This window comes from Pogona vitticeps, chromosome 4 (assembly GCF_051106095.1).
Source record: "Pogona vitticeps strain Pit_001003342236 chromosome 4, PviZW2.1, whole genome shotgun sequence".
Classification (NCBI taxonomy): domain Eukaryota; kingdom Metazoa; phylum Chordata; class Lepidosauria; order Squamata; family Agamidae; genus Pogona; species Pogona vitticeps.
This window is the reverse complement of record NC_135786.1, coordinates 113,860,117-113,880,159: the sequence shown is the minus strand read 5'-3', so window position 1 is coordinate 113,880,159 and position 20,043 is coordinate 113,860,117. Positions and strand designations below refer to the sequence as shown.

The 20,043-nt window shown below is 44.3% G+C and overlaps 2 protein-coding genes across 2 annotated transcripts in view; one reads left to right on the top strand and one right to left on the bottom strand.

Moving 5' to 3' along the window:
• LAMC2 (laminin subunit gamma 2) overlaps positions 1–20,043 on the top strand; it is a 64,196-nt gene that overhangs the window by 25,630 nt on the left and 18,523 nt on the right. Inside the window, exons 5-12 of the mRNA XM_020815380.3 lie at positions 2,343–2,479; positions 9,069–9,188; positions 9,819–10,008; positions 11,021–11,130; positions 12,075–12,296; positions 14,276–14,458; positions 16,497–16,700; positions 19,439–19,575. Coding sequence (XP_020671039.3) covers positions 2,343–2,479; positions 9,069–9,188; positions 9,819–10,008; positions 11,021–11,130; positions 12,075–12,296; positions 14,276–14,458; positions 16,497–16,700; positions 19,439–19,575 — 1,303 coding nt within the window. The remainder of the gene's footprint in view (positions 1–2,342; positions 2,480–9,068; positions 9,189–9,818; positions 10,009–11,020; positions 11,131–12,074; positions 12,297–14,275; positions 14,459–16,496; positions 16,701–19,438; positions 19,576–20,043) is intronic.
• The window catches only part of NMNAT2 (nicotinamide nucleotide adenylyltransferase 2), a 113,455-nt gene continuing 108,514 nt past the window's right edge, over positions 15,103–20,043 (bottom strand). The window contains exon 12 of the transcript XR_012086584.2: positions 15,103–15,512. The gene's annotated coding sequence lies outside the window, so the exon portion shown is untranslated. The remainder of the gene's footprint in view (positions 15,513–20,043) is intronic.

The following is a 20,043-nucleotide window of genomic DNA, read 5'->3' as shown; positions in this document are numbered from 1 at the left end:
GTGTGAAATGAGTGCAATTGTATGGTAGTTGGAGCATTCTTTGGCACTGCCTTTCTTTGGGATTGGGATGTAGACTGATCTTTTCCAATCCTCTGGCCACTGTTGAGTTTTCCAAACTTGCTGGCATATTGAATGTAGTACCTTAGCATCATCTTTCAAGATTTTAAATAGTTCAACTGGAATGCCATCACCTCCACTGGCCTTGTTGTTAGCCAGGCTTTCTAAGGCCCACTTGACTTCACTCTCCAGGATGTCTGGCTCAAGGTCAGCAACTACATTGTCTGGGTTATCCGGGATATCCAAATCTTTCTGATATAATTCCTCTGTGTATTCTTGCCACCTCTTCTTGATGTCTTCTGCTTCTGTTAGGTCCCTCCCATTTTTGCCCTTTATCATGTCCATCTTTGCACAAAATGCTCCTCTAATATCTCCAGTTTTCCTGAACAGATCTCTGGATTTTCCTTTTCTATTATTTTCCTCTATTTCTTTGCATTGTTCATTTAAGAAGGCCCTCTTGTCTCTCTTTGCTATTCTTTGCAAGTTTGCATTCAATTTTCTGTAGCTTTCCCTATCTCCCTTGCATTTTGTTTCCCTTCTCCTCTCTGCTATTTCTAAGGCCTCATTGGACAGCCACTTTGCTTTCTTGCATTGCCTTTTCTTTGGGATGGTTTTTGTTGCGGCCTCCTGTACAATGTTATGAGCCTCCATCCAAAGTTCTTCAGGCACTCTGTCCAACAAATCTAGTTCCTTAAATCTGTTCTTTACTTCCACTGTGTATTCATAAGGGGTTTGGTTTAGATTATACCTGACTAGCCCAGTGGTTTTTCTTACTTTCTTCTGTTTAAGCTTGAGTTTTGCTATAAGAAGTTGATGATCAGAGCCACAATCAGCTCCAGGTCTTGTTTTTGCTGACTGTATAGAGCTTCTCCATCTTTGGCTGCAGAGAACATAAACAATCTGATTTTGATATTGCCCATCAGGTGATGTCAATGTATAGAGTTGCCTCTTGTGTTGTTGCAAAAGAGTGTTTGTGATGACCAGCTTGTTCTCTTGACAAAACTCCATTAGGCTTTGCCCTGCTTCGTTTTGAACTCCAAGGCCAAGCTTACCTGTTCCTTTTATCTCTTGACTCTGGTTTAGCCTTCCAGTCCCCCTATAATGACAAGAACATCTTTCTTTGGGGTCACTTCTAGTAGGTGTTGTAAGTCTTCATAGAATTGGTCAATTTCAGTCTCCTCAGCAATGGTGGTTGGTGCATAAACTTGGATTATTGTGATGTTGAAAGGTCTGCCTTGGATTCGTATTGACATCATTCTATCATTTTTGAGATTGTATCCCATTACAGCTTTTCGCACTCTTTCATTGACTATGGGGGTTACTCCATTCCTTCTACGGGATTTTGCCCACAATAGTAGATATGATAATCATCTGAGTTGAATTCGCCCATTCCTGTCCATTTTAGTTCACTGATGCCCAGGATGTCGATGTTTATTCTTGCCATCTCCTGTTTGACCACACCCAGCTTCCCAAGGTTCATAGATCTTACATTCCACGTTCCTATGCAGTATTTTTCTTTGCAGCATTGGACTTTCCTTTCGCTTCCAGGCACGTCCACAGCTGAGCGTCCTTTTGGCTTTGGCACAACCACTTCATTAGGTCTGGAGCTTCTTGTATTTGTCCTCCGCTCTTCCTCAGTAGCATGTGGGACGCCTTTCGACCTGAGGGGCCCATCTTCCAGCGTCATATCTTTTAGCCTTTTGTTTCTGATCATGGGGCGTTCTTTTCAAAGATACTGGAGTAGCATTGCCATTTCCTACTCCAGGTGGATTCTGTTTAGTCGGAACTCTCCACTATGTCCTGTCCGTCTTGGGTGTCCCTATACGGCATAGCCCATAGCTTCTCTGAGTTACTTAAGCCCCTTCGCCACGACAAGGCAGCAATCCGTGAAGGGGTGACTGAGCTTAGCACACTAGTAATGAAAGCTATATTTTTTAGCAAATTGTAGCACAGGTGAAAATCCAGTTTCTATACATAATGGAATGGTTACAAAATTGCTTCCAGATACAGGGAGTGACAGCTGTTCTGTCATGAAGTGATCACACAAATCGGCTCTGAGATGCAATCTCTTCCTCATAAAATCCTAAATTATATCATGATTACTGACCCTACATCTTTAAATTTTGGGTTGCTGCAGTGAAAAGATTATCAAGATATGTATCTTGCTCTCCTATTGCAGCTGTTGACACAGAGTGTTCAGAGAGGAAATAAGATATTCTGTTACTTTTATGTGCATAGAAGAAAGAAATAATAGGATATGTTGATGTTTTTTCTTTCTTATGCAGTTGTAAGCAAGGCTATTACTACCTCGATGCAGGAAATCCAGAGGGCTGCTCTCCATGCTTCTGTTCTGGACACTCGACCAAATGTTCTAGTGCAGAAAATTATAGCGTTCATAAAATCACTTCTACTTTCCAGCAAGGTAAATATGCCACTCTAGTCTGCCTTCCATTTTTTGCGTGAGAATCGGTTTTCATCTTAGCTTGAATTCTGTTGCAATTCTGTTTGTCAATGTTAGGCATAAAGATCTTGAAGTAGGCCTTCAATGAAGCTCAGTATTAGAAGACCCATTCTGTGCATTCAAGCAGTAAATCTGTTACATTTTCATTCCACCCACATATTTCACATAACACCACTTTTTATTTATATTTTATTATTATTTTTTATTTATTTTATTTATATCCCGCCTATCTAGTCGCGAAGACTACTCTAGGCGGCTTACAACAACGTTAAAATACAATAAGAATACACAACAAATACAAAAACAGATAAAAGAAAAAAGACAATAAAGAGATAAGAAAATCAAAAAATAGTCTTATGAGAAGGCCTGCCGAAACATCCAGGTCTTTAATAGATTCTTGAAAGTGCCCAGCGAGGGAGCTCCGCGAATGTCAGGAGGTAAGTTATTCCACAGGCGAGGAGCCACCGCTGAGAAGGCCCTATTTCTTGTTTTCTCTTTCCGGGCCTCCCTCGGGGTTAGGCTCCTCAGCCTCACCTCCTGGCTCGCCCGTGTGACCCGGGTAGAACTTGGTGGGAGTAGGCGTTCCGCCAAGTATCGAGGCCCTAAACCGTTTAGGGCTTTATACGTAAGCATTAGCACTTTGAAGTCGATGCGGAACCTGATGGGCAGCCAATGCAATGCGGCCAGAGTGGGCGAAATATGTTGGAATTTTTTCACTCCACTAAGTAATCTGGCCGCCGCATTCTGCACCACCTGTAATTTCCGCAGCAGCCTCAAAGGAAGCCCCACGTAGAGCGCATTACAGTGGTCTAATCTTGAGATTATGAGCGCATGTACTAGGTAGGGGCCGCAGCTGGGCTATCCGCCTAAGGTGAAAAAAGGCGGTGCGGACCACCGATGCCACCTGTGACTCCATGGAGAGCACCGGGTCCAGATGGATCCCCAAGCTGCGTACCCCATCCCTAACAGGGAGAGTCACCCCCCCAAAAGAGAGGGAGTTACCCAAGTCCCCGACTGTGGGGGGGCCACCCCGACTGTGGGGGGGGCCACCCTCAGCACTTCCGTCTTGTCCGGGTTCAGCCTGAGCCCGTTCTCCTGCATCCATTCCAGAATAGTCCCCAGGCAGCGCTGGAGGCACAGGACGGCTTCTCCTGCGGTTGGCAAAAAGGAGATGTAGAGCTGCGTGTCATCCGCATACTGGTGGCACGAAGCACCACACCCCCTGATGACCCCACCCAGCGGCCTCATATAGATGTTAAATAGCATTGGGGAGATAATCGACCCCTGTGGAACCCCACAATTGAGGCTCCACGGGGCCGAGACCCTCTCCCCAAGCTGGACTCTCTGGGGACGGTCCTCCAAGAAGGAACGGAGCCAGGACAATGCCAGGCCACCTATTCCCAACTCGGAGAGCCTCCCCAGGAGGATACCGTGGTCAATGGTATCAAAGGCCGCTGAGATGTCGAGGAGGACCAACAGGGACACTTTACCCCTGTCGGCCTCCCTCAGTAGGTCATCACACAGGGCGACCAAAGCCGTTTCTGTGCCGTGGCGCGGCCTGAAGCCCGACTGGAATGGATCCAGGGCATCTGTTTCTTCCAAGAGCGCCTGAAGCTGGTCGGCCACCACCCTCTCGACTACCTTGCTAAGGAAGGAAACATTGGCGACGGGCCTGTAGTTGCCAATTTCGTCCGCCGCCAAACTAGGTTTCTTCCTAATGGGCCTAATGAGTGTGTCCTTCAGGGCAGATGGAAATCTGCCCTCAAGGAGAGACCCATTTATAATAGCCGTGGCCCACTCCGTTGTTAACGGCCTGGCTGCTTTGATTAGCCAGGCCGGGCAAGGGTCCAAAGAGGAGGTGGTGGCACGACAGCGATCAAGCGCCCTGGAGACAGTATCAGGCGTAACAGGCTGAAAGGTGTCCAAAGTCACCGGGCAAGACGGAGCGCTGGACATCTCAGCTCGACTCACTGTACTCAAAAAAGGAGAGAGGTCCCGGCGGATGGCCTCCACTTTTGATTTAAAAAATGCTGCAAATTGGTCCGGCGAAAAACTAGGGGGAGGCCCATCACCCGGACCAACTCCGGAAAGGTCGCGTACTATACGGAATAACTCCGCCTGCTGGTTGGACGCCTCGCTTATCCGGTTAGCGAGGTATGATCTACTAGCAGCCTTTACCTTAGCAAGATAAAGGTTAGTAGCGACCCTGACAGCTATCCTATTAAGATCCATCGGGGCCCCTCTCCACCTGCGCTCTAGCCGTCTCCTGACCCGCTTCCTCGCCCGGAGGTCCCGGTTAAACCAGGGTGCCGGGCGGTCTCTGCGCCGGAGAGGGCGTTTAGGTGCGATCATGTCAGCAGCCCTAGTCGCGGCAGCAAACCAGCCATCCACCAGAGCCTCGACAGGAGCGCCAGCCAGATCAGCCGTAACACCTCTCATGGCATCCTGGAATCCAACAGGATCCAGTAGCCTTCGAGGGCGGACCATAACAATAGATCCCTGCTCCCTGCAGGGGGGGAGAGCCATTTTAATGGTACACTTTATTAGGTGGTGATCCGACCATGACAAGGGTACCGACTCAAGGTCAGTCACCATCGGACCACTCTCGCTCCCATTGGTAGAAAAAACCAGGTCGAGTGTATGACCCCCCACGTGAGTGGGGCCGTTGACATGTTGGGACATGTTCAAGAAGGCCATGGTCTCCAAGAACTCAAGAGCTGGACCAGATGTCTCCGCCCCCGCGCGCACGTTGAAATCCCCCAGCACCAATAGGTTCGGGGAACCCAACAGTGTCGCGGAGACGAAGTCCACCAGCTCCGGTAGGGAGGTGGCTGGGTCGCGGGGAGCACGGTAGCCCAGCAAGATCCCAATACCGTCCCTGGCCCCAACAGACACGTGGAGGGCCTCAAGACCCGGCTTTATCACCGAGGAGCGCCTAGTGACCTCCAAGCTGGACTTATGGACAATGGCTACTCCCCCCCGACCCTCCAGTCTGCCCTGGTGTTGGACAGCATAACCGGGCGGACAGATGAGAGCTAGAGGGGGACCCCCCTCTCCGCCGATCCAGGTTTCGGTTATGCAAGCCAGGTCTGTATCCTCCTCCAGAATAAGGTCTTGAATTACCTGGGCCTTATTGGATACAGACCTGGCGTTCAACAACACCAGGCGTAGAGTGGAAGGCAGGCTGGTCTGGCTACCTCGATACTGGAGGCTGGTCTCCGTCTCAGAACAAGGAACAGCCTTTAAACATCTGACCCTAGTTCTTCTAACATGAGCAGGGACGGAGCCAACGCCATATCTCCCCCTACCCGTAATCACAGAAATATTCTGGGGCCCCTCGCTGGGAAGGCAGGCCTTCCAGACCATATCAAAAAAAAAAAAAAACAAAAAACAGGTAAGTGCGAACAATCAAATTAACCCAAAATAAATTACATATACAATTATGAAATATACAAAAGTAATCTAACAAAGAACAAAAAATATTGACAATATCAATTAAACGACATTTAGCATTAAAAAAAAAATACACAATATGACTACAAAATTCCCCCAAAGGTTATCCCCCACATATAGCCGAAAGATGTTTTTCTCTGGCAGTTGATTTTGACCCTTTAGATAGTACTGGAGTCAATGGTGTTTCGTTAACACGGACGGAGTCCCAGATCACAATAACGGGCTCAGAGGTCTCAGTATGGACACAGGGCAGGGTCACAAGCGCTAGTAAGCAAGCTGAAAAAAGCTTGGACCCTGCCATTTCCCCCCTTAAGTATCCAATTGGGGGGAGATCAAGTTGCAGCAACCAGGCTGAGGCAGAGAAGCAGGCGAGGGAAGAAGGAGCTGGGGGGGGAATCTCCAACATGGCGCCGGCGTTCCCACGCTCCGGTGACCTCCCAGCTCCCGCTGATGCTTGCAGGATCCTGGACCCTCTCGGCTACCCCCAGGTCCAGCAGTCCGTCCAGGCGCGTCCCCAAGGTCCCCAGTCTGCATGAGATGCCCCGTTCCTCCGCCAACTCCACCAGGCAAGGCGCCTCCCAGGCAAACAAGGGTCCCCCAAGCGCCTTCAGGCAGCCGCTCACCACCACTCCGCAGGCGAACCCGGCGTCCTACGCTCCGCGCTCGCTGGTAGCAGCGTCCATCCACCGCGCCAGAGCTCCGTGGCAAGATCTCCCCGACGCGTCCAGCGACCAGCGCGGCGAGGCTCGTCTCCAAGGAGGGGGCTGGGCGTCCGTCACCAGCCCATAGGTCTTTTCCCCTCCGACAATCGCCTCCACACCAGACCGTCGTCCGCCGCTTTCCCAAGCCTCCGAGCCCAGCGGGGAACCGGAGGAGCCCTCTCCCTGCTCCAGCTCCAACTCCGATCCCCGCTGCGAGCTCCCAGCCAGAAGCGCAGGCTCCTGCTTCACCTCAGCAGGGTATGTGGGGGAGAGCAGGGGGGGAGTAAATAAAATAAAATAAAATAAGTAAATAAAAAATAAATAATAGAAATGAGAGAGTGAAAAAGTGTTAGGAGGAAAAGAAATTCAGTATGTTACTGAATTTTCAAGGTTCAAGTGAGTTTTCAAGGCTCCTCATGGCTTTTAGACACACTCATCTGGCATGCAAAGTAGAGTGTCAATCACTGTGATTTCTTTAAAATAGAACAGCACAGCACTGGGATGGCTTTATATAGATGTTATATTCAAACAATGATGGGTCTGGTTTAATAACTGCATTGGTTAGTTGCTGGGAACAGTAATTTTTTTAAAAAAATCACCCTCTGAATTTGCTGCTGTCATCAATTCTAGTTTGACTCTAATTAAGGAAAGGAAAGGTAATCAGCATAGGAGTAGTCTATTTATTATTTGTTTGTTTGTTTCTTGATGACCTTTCTCCTGATAAAGAATCAAAAGCAGCTCACAATATTGAAATGAATTGAATTTAAAGCATAGAAAGTTAAACATTAAAATCAATTAAATGAAATGCTAATTAAAATACGATTGAATAATTCAAAGCAAGTAAACATTAAAAATTATCTTAACTTTAAAAAGGCATTCAGGGACTCAATCATGGTTTTTAAAAGCTTGCCTTAAAAAGATGGGTCTTCAGCTGTCCATGGAAGGATCAAAAGGAGGAACCCAGCCTGAACTCCCGATTTTCATACTATTTGTTATTTATTATTTACATTTATACTGTCTATGCTGCTTTTTCTTTTATCGGTTCATAGCGTTATACACAGCCTCCTTCTTTTTTGCTTGCAACAATGAGTTGAGGTAGGTCAGGCCAAGAAAGGGTGCCTAACCTAGTAGATTTCATGGGCAGTGAGCTTGAACCTGGATTTTTTCCCACCCACTGCAAGTGTCTAACCACTACAGCACCTTGGAAGAGAGCTGCTCATGGGACCTTCTAATTCTATTCTGCTGCTCCTCTGCAAGGCATATTTTATTCCTAGCATACAAACATTATGGAAGAAGATAAGGTTGGCCTGCATTTATAGAAATAGTGGATTAATTCCATAAACTTCCAAAAGATAGCTGAGGTGGTAGCACAGTGGTAAAACTTGTTATTAGTAAGGCAAAATGACCCAAGAGTTGTTTCCAGCAAATTCTCAATCTTTGGCTGCCGTATTACTTTGGAGTTCAATTGCCAGAACCTCAGCCAGCATGGCAAATTGCCAGGGATTGAAGGGATTGAAATCCAAAATATATGGAGGATGAAAGATTGAGAGTTACCGCTATATAGCTAAGTACAAGACAAAACTGTCTCAACTCTTTTATCTTGGAAGGAGCAGGAAGCTAGACAATAGAGACAAAATTTGCTTTCTGGGCTTTTAACTCATGTGTATAAGATGATGCTTCATACAATCATCATAGGGTTGGAAGGGACCTTGGAGGTCTTCTAGTCCAACCCCCTGCCCAAGGGCAGGAGACCTCATACCATTCCGGACACATGGCTGTCCAATCTTTTCTTGAAAACCTCCAGCGATGGGGCACCCACAACATCGGGAGGGAAGCTGTTCCACGGCTTAATGGTTCTCACTTGAGGTACCATAAGTACCTTACTACCATAAGATGTGATGAAATACACACCTTAATATGATAAAGGAATTTAAGTGTATCAGGGAAACTGAGGCCAATACCATCAGATTCTACACTTTGTTACCAGAATATATTCCTAGCAGGGTAACCTAAGCCAGAAAGACTGAAGCTGAGACACAAAATGGAAATGCATCCATTGTTTTCAGGAATTAATGACTGCATCAGCGGAAGAGAATTGAAAGTTCCATTGGTGATGAGGGTGGAGAAATTCTTGACAGGCAGCTACTGGGCAGCTCTGGTTCTGAAAGATGAGATTATAAATTGGAAAGGCACTCAGTGAGCTACTGGCAAAGAGTTAAGTATGAATAGCACTGTTGCTGGTGAAGCAAAGCCAAAAGCATGTGTCATTGCTGACATGCAAAGAGGCAAAAGGAAGGTTCAGTGCTCCACAACGCGCAACAGTTGGAACCTGGAGTGTGGTTATTGGGTTCGATTTCCAGTTCCATTCAAAGGGGTCTTGTTTCCTTCTATTCCAGATGACGATGGCTGGCAAGCTCAAGGAAGGGAATCCCCTTTGCAGCTTCAGTGGTCTTCGCATCATAAGGAAATTTATGTAGCTGCAAGAAGTTCTAATCCCATCTATTTTGTGGCTCCAGGTATGTATGCCCCTATCATAGAGTGGATAGGAGCAATGCCCCAAAGGGCCTTTCAGTAGAGCATTTGTCTTATTTAATATATTCCATATTGAAAATCATGGTCACACATTGCCCTGCTGTACCCAGCAGAATCTGGCTGTGTATGAGAAACATGTGTCCCTTCAGGTATTTTTGGAGGGCAGCTCCGATCAGCCTTAACTAACATAGCCAGTGTTGAGGCACTGTGGGAGGTGCAGTCTAACAACATATGGAAACCCATGTTTTCCCCCTCCCTGGTGGAGCACAGATCATTCCTGCCTTCTAGAGGACACCAGCAAGCTAGTCATTAATTCGTTTATTTAAAATATTCCGATACCAGCTTTTGAGGTGGATCTTTCCCAGAGCAGTTTAAAGAGTAAAAAATCTAATGCAATAAAATATGAAATACAGACAATAAAAACAACATAAAACCCTTCAAACATTCTGAACAATAAATATAACATTACAGTATATGATTTATGTGAAATCCTTCCTTATCCCATGTAGACATATTATTTTATATGGTACTGGCAAATCCATCTTCTCAGTGGAACAATTTTCTTTCCAAACATTATTCTTGGACTCCTTGTTTGCTTCATGCTTCCTTTGTAGCCAAGTTCCTTGGAAACCAGCAACTCAGTTATGGGCAGACACTGTCTTTTCATTATCGTGTGAACCGACCAGGACGTCACCCTTCTCAGCAAGATGTAGTCTTGGAAGGAGCTGGTTTAAAAGTCACTGCTCCATTTACGCCTAATGGAAGGACGCTACCTTGTAGAAGTGGCAAGATGTACACACTGAGGTAAATTGCTTGTGGTATCAGCAAACATCTCTACATAAAACATGACGTAAAGGGATAGAGTCACACGTTCTCTGTCATCAAACAAGGGAAGTACGAATGAATTCTCATGGATCTAGTGTCACAAACAGAACTTCTGTATCATCCAAGATCTCCTCACTCGTGTTTTCAATGGAGCCAGTTTGCCCATCCAGCTGCCAGTTAGCATGTGTCCAATAATCACAGGGTGAAAAATCTGGTGATGTTTGAAAAAGTTCAAGGATGTTTTATTGCATGAGGAAAAGCACATCTTTTAAAACTGGCATGTGATGTTTAACCTGCCGTGCTGTGTTGTTTGTAACTGTATTCTTTGCTCTCTCTCTCTCTTTTTTTTACCTTATGCTTACTAGTTTTTAAGAATGATGTTTCTGGTTGCTCAGGGTGTGATAAGTATTGATGGCAAATATTAAAATGCAGAATTGCAATAAGGAAGCATAGTTCACATCCCTGGATTACAAAAAAATGTTCAATAGAGGAACCAAATGGCCGGATTTTGTATTTGTGTATGTTGTTCTGAAAATTATGTGTTTTTAACTGGATTCTATGGGCAAAAGCTTATAGACTGCACTTTTGCAGGAAAGCAATCATGCACGTTGTGCTGGCTGTTTTGTCAGCTGCCCATTATGTGCCCAATCATGCCCTGCTTGTCCAGTCAATCATATACCAAGATGTTCGACAGATGAGATCCAGAAGTGGTTTGCATGACTACCCTTCTGTGCATGGCAAAACCTAACAGAGTTTTGGACTATGTTGTGCTCTTTCTTGATCACAGCATTGTTCTCTTCTCTCTCTTTTTAGCAGTTCTAGCCTTTTCTCTTTGTCAGGAATATAACAGCAGTATGCCATTGTATTCTCTGGTTTTATCTTTCAATCCCAGATGTCTTTGCTAAGGTACCTTTTGCACATCAGTGTGGTGCAAAGTTTTTTTAATATAAAAAACAGAACTTCAATTTCTTGCATCATCTCTGACTTGCAGGTTGGATGAACACCCAAGTAGCAACTGGAGCCCTAGACTAAGTAGAGCTGAGTATCACCGGTTAATTGGAAACCTGACAGCTCTTCAGATCAGAGCTACTTATGGAGACAGTAAGTTGAGAGGAAGATGATGTAATTTAGTCTAATCTCAACAGGTTGGGTGATTTTCTTTTGATGATGTATCACTTTTTCATTTCCATCCTATTGTAAATAAGAATGGGACTTTCAGAATGTTAAGATTTCCAGTCCCATAATTCTCCCCAAACCCCTCAGCAGACTGATGGGTGTGAAAGCTCCCAAACCAGAAGGAGCTATAGCAGTCCTCTCTACATCCATGCCATTCCTGCACTGTTGCTCCTTTGAATATTAAGAAAAGCATCCCACTGAACTGTGGGAGGCCTAAAGAACTGTAACTCACAAAGAATCATGGGAGGACAACTCCCAATGTCCATTAGACTATATGGAGACACCTTCCAACAGAACTACATCTTCCACAGACATTTTGCAAATTGTAGCATGGCTATGATCTAGGATAGCATTCCTGGACATATTCAACAGTTTTGTTTGACACAGATTCCAAAGTGAAGTGACTGAATCCACATCTTATGGATTCACATCCTTGTCAGAATTCAGCTATTATTTGAATTTCATATTTCTCTGAATTTTGCAAAGTGCTCTGCTGAAAAAAAACACACCAAGACTATGTAAAACATCTATGTTTTATGATAAAATATGTTTAGCAAAGTGTTCTTTAAGGGAAGATGTTCAGAAATGCATATGTTGTGAGGAAATATGTTCAAATCACACAGTTAAATAATTAATTTTCATATAGATTATTCAAAAAACAGCAAATTAATACAGAACCAGGAGGGAGCAGACTGACAAAAGACTTTGCTTCAAAATGATATAGACTAGAAATTGACCCTAGCTCTGTTTGATAGACATATATTCATTTCTGAGTCAGACATTATCAAGTTGGGATTTTGGGATGTTTGGTATTTACCATATTATCTTCTCAAAGAGAATTCATTGCAATCTGCTTTCTGTTTCTTTAGGCACAGGGTACCTCAGTAACGTCGTTTTAGTGTCAGCGCAGCCAACCCCTGGCACTCCAGCCCTGTGGGTGGAGGAGTGTGTATGTCCAGCTGGGTATCATGGCCAGTTCTGTGAGAAATGTGCTCCAGGGTACAAGCGGGAAGATTCTGCCCAACTTGGGGCTCTTGGCAACTGTGTGCTGTGCAATTGCCAGGGAGGAGGACTTTGCGATCCAGAAACAGGTATGGAAACCCACTAAGATATTTCTTTGTGGCCGGATGGTTTTTATTTGTATGAGCAGCCTTCAGGTTTCTGATAGAAAGACCAGACAATTCACTCATGGCCTGTTTACACAGTGAACTAGTGATTCTGTGATGGCAGGGTGGGCCGGAGAGCACTCTTCCCATTGCTCCAGGCACAAAGGTCATGTCCGATGGAACCACTACACCGACACACATGGGATAAGCACGGGGTCCTCTTTTTTTTGGAAGGAGAAGAATTTCACACCTGAGGACAGCGTTTGAATGCATGTCTATAACATTGGGCCTACAGTATATGTTAGCTTCCATGCATATTGAAGGTATGCATATGTTCTGTGGCCACATGAAGAGAATGTCTACCTGGGTCAGTGTGTTAACAAACTCTCTGAATAGGTTGACTTTTTAAGATTTAGAAAGGAAGTTTCTATCCAGCATATGAGGAAAAACTCTGAAAATGCTCTGAGTGCATTTGCTAAAACTTTGACAAACACTATTGAAGAGCTGTTACTGATAAAAATCCATTGGGACACCAGGGGGATTTATTTTATTTCCTTCCCATATATTATGCACAGTGTTAGGGGGCTTAGTGACCATAGTTGTTGTAACAGTGGTATGCAAACTGCATCTCTATGATGGCATGACTGTAGTGTTTAAAGCCCACCAAGGTTTTGGCTAGGGCCAACAGCAACGTTCTTTACCACTCAGTTGTTGCCTGGCCAGATCCCACATGTTTGCCGTGCCTGGCTGGTGATCAGCCTTTAAGCATTGTGGAAGTGCAAGGAGATGCACTTGCACAATAATGTCTCCCATCGGCTGCTGTAATGTCTAAACAGCATCACAGTAGGTGAGTAAGAAAAGCAGACTGCTTCCTTGCAGGAAGGACCTCAGTTTATTTTCTCTCCCAGGCATGTCCTGGTTCTCCTCAGCAACTGAGGAAGACAGGGAACTCTAATCATAGCCAGGCAACAAGTAACAGGTCCAGCACTGAGTGCCAGATCACAAATCCATCAAGAACTAATCTGGAGATACACAACTCATAAAATGCACAGAGCTTGATGTTTATCACTTTTATGGCTGTGGCTAATAACCACGATAAGCCACAGTCCATTAATTCAGTGCATTTATTCTACTTAGGTTTTTTTTTAAATGCTCCCCCCAAATGCACTGGTTGTCTGGTTTTTCAGAAATTTGAAACTGGGAGAGGGAGAGAGAGAGTGTGTGCATATTCATGCACATGCAAATGTGAATAAACAAAGTAGTGAAGCTTTTAAGTTCTTCAGAACACTTCATTAGGCTTGCTCAGGGGTGGGTGACATGCAGTCCCCAGAGCCCAAATGTGGCGCCATCCCTGCCCTGTCCATTATCCACACCCACTACGTGGTTTGGGTCAGAAAGTCCTCTTCTCCACTTTAGGTGCTGTAGGACAGTTTTGCCATGCCTTGAGGGGGCTGCAACACCCCTTGATCCCCTCACACTTCAATTAAAAACTTATTTTGACCATTAGGAGGTGCAAAGTGGCATTTCCTATTTTTGAAAAAATGAATTTTTGTAAGAAAAAAATGTTGTGGCCAAGGGATGCAGATGTGCAGCCCTCCAAGATCTGTGGATAGACCTTTGGAGGTCACCCATCCTAGGCTAGGTGGCAAAAACGGGAGAGAATGGGGGAAAAGCATGGGAAAAAATTCCATCAAAAAAATTAGGTAGGTATTTTAAACCGTAGAAATTTCCATTTAAATTCAGTCCCAAAATGGAGAGCGGGCTGAATAAGACTCATACAGGTATCGTGTGACTTTTGCCAAAGCCCACTGGGAAAAAGCTTTCTATATGTATGTGGGGTTTTGTTAAGTGTGAAAGCTGTAACAGAAATCAAAAAAAGGGCCATCTAGGCCACATTCAAACTGTGACCCATACGTTGCGAAATGATGTTCTACTCAACTATTGCTTTCCTTTTCTTTGTTCAGGGGATTGTTATTCTGGCGATGAGACCATGAGGCCTGTGCAGGCTGCCTGCCCAAATGGTTTTTACAGCTTCCCACGGAACCCACAGAATTGCCAGCCATGCCCATGCCCAAGTGGCTTTGGCTGCTCAGTGCTCCCCAGTACAGAGGAAGTTGTTTGTAATAAGTGCCTTCCCGGAACTGAAGGTAATGTCCAAATATCTGATATATACCAGGTTTTTCCACTGAGGACTAGTGTTATTTTTTGTGAGTGACAGGAGCAAAGAGTGCAATTATGGTGCAAGGGAAATGCAAATTCACTCACATTCACTCACTGTGAAGCTGCATTGGGTGAATTCAGGTTACTTTGCATTGTGATCATGGAGTAAAGCTTTGTTTGCAGCTTGTTTGCAGTCTTGAAGGTGGCACTGTTACAAGGAACTACCTAATAAGCTGTAAACAAAGATTTCTTCCTCATTTTCTCCTCCCATTATCTAGCACCAAGATGTTTTTTTTAAGTTCTGCTGATCAGAGGCTTTGCTCCCCATTCCTATGTGTGTAGTGCCACAGAAGGTTTTCTGCATCAGTTCAAGCAATCACATCACCTGAACTGATATGAATGGGTCTGGTTTTTTTTAAGTGCCAGCCCCAGCAGCAGAAGCAAAAATGATGATGATGGGGGAAAAATTCCCATCTGATTCACATTTTCTTTTGCATCATTTGATCAATGGGAAGAAGTGCAAATCAGCCCATCCTAATCCTGGTGTATTTCCTACATCTTTTTTTTTTATCGGTTGCACCCTTAGCCAAAGGTGTGTGAAAGAGAAAAAGAGAGAATGCAAATTGTGAACACATGGTTTATAAAGGCCAAGCTAGACATTCCATGTCAATGGGTCTTATCAGGATATGGAAATGGCTCCACGGTTAATGTGTGGAGCATGAAAGTGGAGTAGGAAGCATTCTTAACTGCTGCTCCTCTATTGTCCATGACTGGAGGAAAACAACTAGAAAAGGCAATTACAGAGACCAAACAATAGTGAGGCAGGGCTTAAGAACTCTCTTCTCCAGCTTATTATGTTTTCCTCCATATCACATGTCACTCCTACAGATATTCTGTTACCAGTGGAGGATATTTTCCAAATTTGAGACTTAGTAAACAAGAATCCAAGTCCTAAAAAGTTGCCTCTCTGCTTTCTATACTAGGGAAGTTTCCAGTATGCCTCATCAGTTTCTTAATTGTGGAATCCTCTGGTTTTTGACTCTGCATTAAAAAGAAAAAGCATTCACACAACAGGTTGGATTTTACCTAAGAAGCAGTTAAGCCTTATTACAATTTGAAGGGCAAGGACTGCAAATATAAAAGATAATGCAAAGGCAGGGTGACATCACAGGGCTTCTTCCCTGGCCACAAGTTAATCAAACAGAACACGTGCAAGCATTTCTGAGTAACAATCATAGCCCTGAAGGAGTTTGACTTATTAATACTTGTGTGTCATTAGCACCAGCATTACTATCATTACCAACTACCTGTCTTCTTACAATAATCCTTTCCTGACATGTTGTCTGTATATAATGTGAACTGTAGGTACTTTTTGTTTGTGGAGCCAAATAATAGCACAAATGAATCAGTTGCCATCACAGGAGCATTTAAGCCCATGAACCTATCCCTGCAGCCTGAACTCCTACAACACAGACAAAAGAAGACTTTGAATGATGGGAGAAAATATAGAGTTCTGGGGAAAAAAATGTGTTAAGCCACACCTCCTGACTGCTTACATGTAACCAATTTCAAACCTGGGTTGAAATCAGCCAGTCATCGGTGGTGAGCTGGGAACCAGCAGGCAAGAAATGTGCTGGGAATTTGGTGACAAAGCTGTAGCTGGGATCAGAGTAAGGACTGTGAGAATGAGCTCATGATAAAGGAGGGACAGCAAATTTTCCTTCTAGCAATGTGATTCCTTCAGAGCTTTATGCATGAGCAATCAGACTCACAAATGAACCCTGGATTTACATTCTAACGACCAGTAATAAAATGAAGCAAGCCATTTTGCAAAATGTGGAGGTGCAACAAGCTCATGCTAGGAAAACCAAATGTCTTTCCAGCCATCAAGGGGTTCCACTTCTAAATGCTGATTGTCTTATACTTGTGCAGAGTTTTTCTAGAGTCAAGAGGGGATGATGTTCAGAGGCAGTTCATGCACTGCTGCTTCAAGGTTCCATTTGATATTATTTACCTCCTTCCTAGGAACACGCTGTGAAGTGTGTACTTATGGGTATTTTGGAGATCCTTTGGGTGAGAAAGGCCCAGCACGGCCCTGCCAGCCCTGCCAGTGTAAAGACACAGATCCAAATGCTTCCTGGATTTGCAACCGTTTGACAGGGGAATGCCATTGCAAAGAGGGCTACTTTCGAAATCCTTTATCTCTCAACCCAGCAGAAAAATGCCAAGGTATGTTATGATCATGTACAAATGAATGTTGACTTCCAGGGCATCTTTACTTCCATCATTGTGTGCTGAAATCCTGTTATTTAGTGTAGTAAGTCACAAAGCTGTATTGGGATACAATCTCAAAAATGATAGAATGATTTCAATACGAATCCAAGGCAGACCTTTCAAGATCACAGTAATCCAAGTTTATGCACCAACCACCAATGCTGAAGAGGCTGACATTGACCAATTCGATGAAGACTTACAACACCTTCTAGAAGTGACACCAAAGAAAGATGTTCTTCTCATTCTAGAGGACTGGGATGCTAAAGTAGGGGGGAGTCAAGAGATAAAAGGAACAACAGGTAAGTTTGGCCTTGGAGTTCAAAACGAAGCAGGGCAAAGGCTAATGGAGTTTTGTCAAGAGAACAAGCTGGTCATCACAAACAACACAAGAGGCAACTCTACACATGGACATCACCTGATGGGCAATACCGAAAGCAGAGTGATTATGTTCTCTGCAGCCGAAGATGGAGAAGCTCTATACAGTCAGCAGAAACAAGACCTGGAGCTGATTGTGGCTCTGGTCATCAGCTACTTATAGCAAAACTCAAACTTAAACTGAAGAAAGTAGGAAAAACCACTGGGCTAGTCAGGTATAATCTAAAAGAAATCCCTTATGAATACACAGTGGAAGTGAAGAACAGATTTTTTGGTGGACAGAGTGCCTGAAGAACAGAGTGGCTGTCCAAGGAGGCCTTACAAATAGCAGAGAAGAGAAGGGAAACAAAATGCAAGGGAGATAGGGAAAGTTACAGAAAATTGAATGCTGACTTCCAAAGAATAGCAAGGAGAGACAAGAGGGCCTTCTCAAATGAACAGTGCAAAGAAACAGAGGAAAATAATAGAAAGGGAAAAACCAGTGATCTATTCAAGAAAATTGGAGATATTAAAGGAACCTTTTGTGCAAAGATGGACATGATAAAGGACAAAAATGGTAGGAACTTAACATATAATTCCTCTGTGTATTCTTGCCACATCTTCTTGATGTCTTCTATCAAGAAGAGGTGGCAAGAGTATACAGAGGAATTATACCGAAAAATCTGGATGTCCTGGACAACCTAGATAGTGTGGCTTCTGACTTTGAGCCAGACATCCTGGAGAGTGAAGTCAAGTGGGCCTTAGAAAGCATGGCTAACAACAAGGCCAGTGGAGGTGATGGCATTCCAGTGTAACTATTTAAAATCATAAAAGATGACGCTGTTAAGGTGCTACACTCAATATACCAGCAAGTTTGGAAAACTCAGCAGTGGCCAGAGGATAGGAAAAGATCAGTCTACATTTCAATCCCAAATAAGGGCAGTGCCAAAGAATGCTCCAACTGGTTGTTGTGGGTTTTTTGGGCTCTTTGGCCGTGTCCTGAAGGTTGTTCTTCCTAATGTTTCGCCAGTCTCTGTAGCCGGCATCTTCAGAGGACAGCACTCTGTGCTCTGGTGTAGTTGGAGGCAGTGAGAGATTTTACTGTCTTGGGCTCCGTGATCACTGCAGATGGTGACAGCAGCCACGAAATTAAAAGACAAGCTATGGTTTTTCCAGTAGCGATGTATGGAAGTGAGAGCTGGACCATAAAGAAGGCTGACTGATGAAGAATGGATGCTTTTGAATTGTAGTGGTGGAAAAGGCTCTTGAGAGTCCCCTGGACTGCAAGGAGAACAAACCTATCAATTCTGAAGGAAATCAACCCTGAGTGCTCACTGGAAGGACAGATCCTGAAGCTGAGGCTTTAATACTTTGGCTATCTAATGAGAAGAGAAGACTCCTTGGAAAAGACCCTAATGTTGGGAAAGTGTGAGGGCAAGAGGAGAAGGGGACGACAGAGGACGAGATGGTTGGACAGTGTCATTGAAGTTACCAAGATGAATTTGATGCAACTCCGGAAGGCAGTGGAAGGCTGGAGGGCCTGGCGTGCTCTGGTCCATGGGGTCACAAGGACACGACTTAATGATGAAACAACAACAACAAAGTCACAATTACAATAGGTCCATTAATAATTGGGGATTTAGAATCAACCCTCCTTAAATTTAATTTATTCAATACTCTAGTGCCAAGCAACAGGATTTCAGCTTGCAAGGCCTTGAATGAGCCATGAACTGAAGCAACATGAGGATAGATAATTACGTAAACAGTTGCTTGTAATTTTTTTTCATTCTGAAAAGAAGATATTCAGATGACTGATTCACTAAGGGGTTCAGTGGGCAAAATTTATAGATTCCTGCTAGATCTAGAAGAAGAAGAGACTGAGAATGAAGGATTGAAGTTAGTGTGGGAACAAGACTTAGGAAAGAGAATAAATGATGAAGAATGAAGGAAGATGTGGAAAATGAGGGTTTTACAATTTATGTCATTGAGAATAAAAGAAATTGTTTTTTCAAATTGGGCTTAAAATGGTATCTGACCGTGTGTGAGAGTACTGTTTTGCCCTTTTTTTTTTCTCTTGCATCTTGCCTCTGGCAGCAAAATGTCTTGACATGGCCCTGGGGAAGAAACAGGAGCTGCTTTTGGAGCCTAAAACATGCAAAATACCTCATCACACCAGACTAGCCTGAAAAGCAGTTACTGTCTTTCCAACCTTGGCTCATGCCTGCGTTTCTGTCCCTTCTGGTTTGGCAGCCCCTGAACTTGTCTCTTATGGCTGGAAAGTGCCTGTGATGTGCCAGCATTTCACATGGGAACATTTTGCTTTTTTCTTACTGGTGCAGCTTGCAATTGCAATTCAGTGGGCGCTGAGCCCTTGCGGTGTCAGAGTGACGGGAGCTGCATCTGTAAGCCAGGATTTGAAGGGCGAAGCTGTGAACACACCCGGTGCCCAGACTGCTACAGTCAAGTGAAGAATCAGGTTGGCTTCTCCTTTTGGCACTTCTCTAAACCTAACACCATCATTAAATAGCAATCAATTGGGAGAGAAACACCCATCTATTCTTTGGGCATCAAACAACTAAGGTTATAACTATAATGGTCGCCAATGAACGAACTAATCTCAGTGGTAGAACTGTTCAGTTCTGCTGCCCTAAAGAATTTATATTGTTTATTACTGCACCCAGCCCCACCTGTCCCACAACTTCTCTTTCTAGAAGTAGAAAGATCATGTTTCCTCTGCAAGGATTTAACAAACTGCAACTCCTTTCTTCCTCTCAATTAGAAGCCCTGTTCGGGCACCCATGAGCATGTTGACTTAATCCATAAAGATGAGGAGCTTTATGGGGCACCCATCTTGTTGTTTTGTTCTTACAAAAAGTGATGTGTCTAAAGAAGACACCCATGAAGATTCTCCATTCAAACCCTGATTTTCCCAAATTCTGTCTTG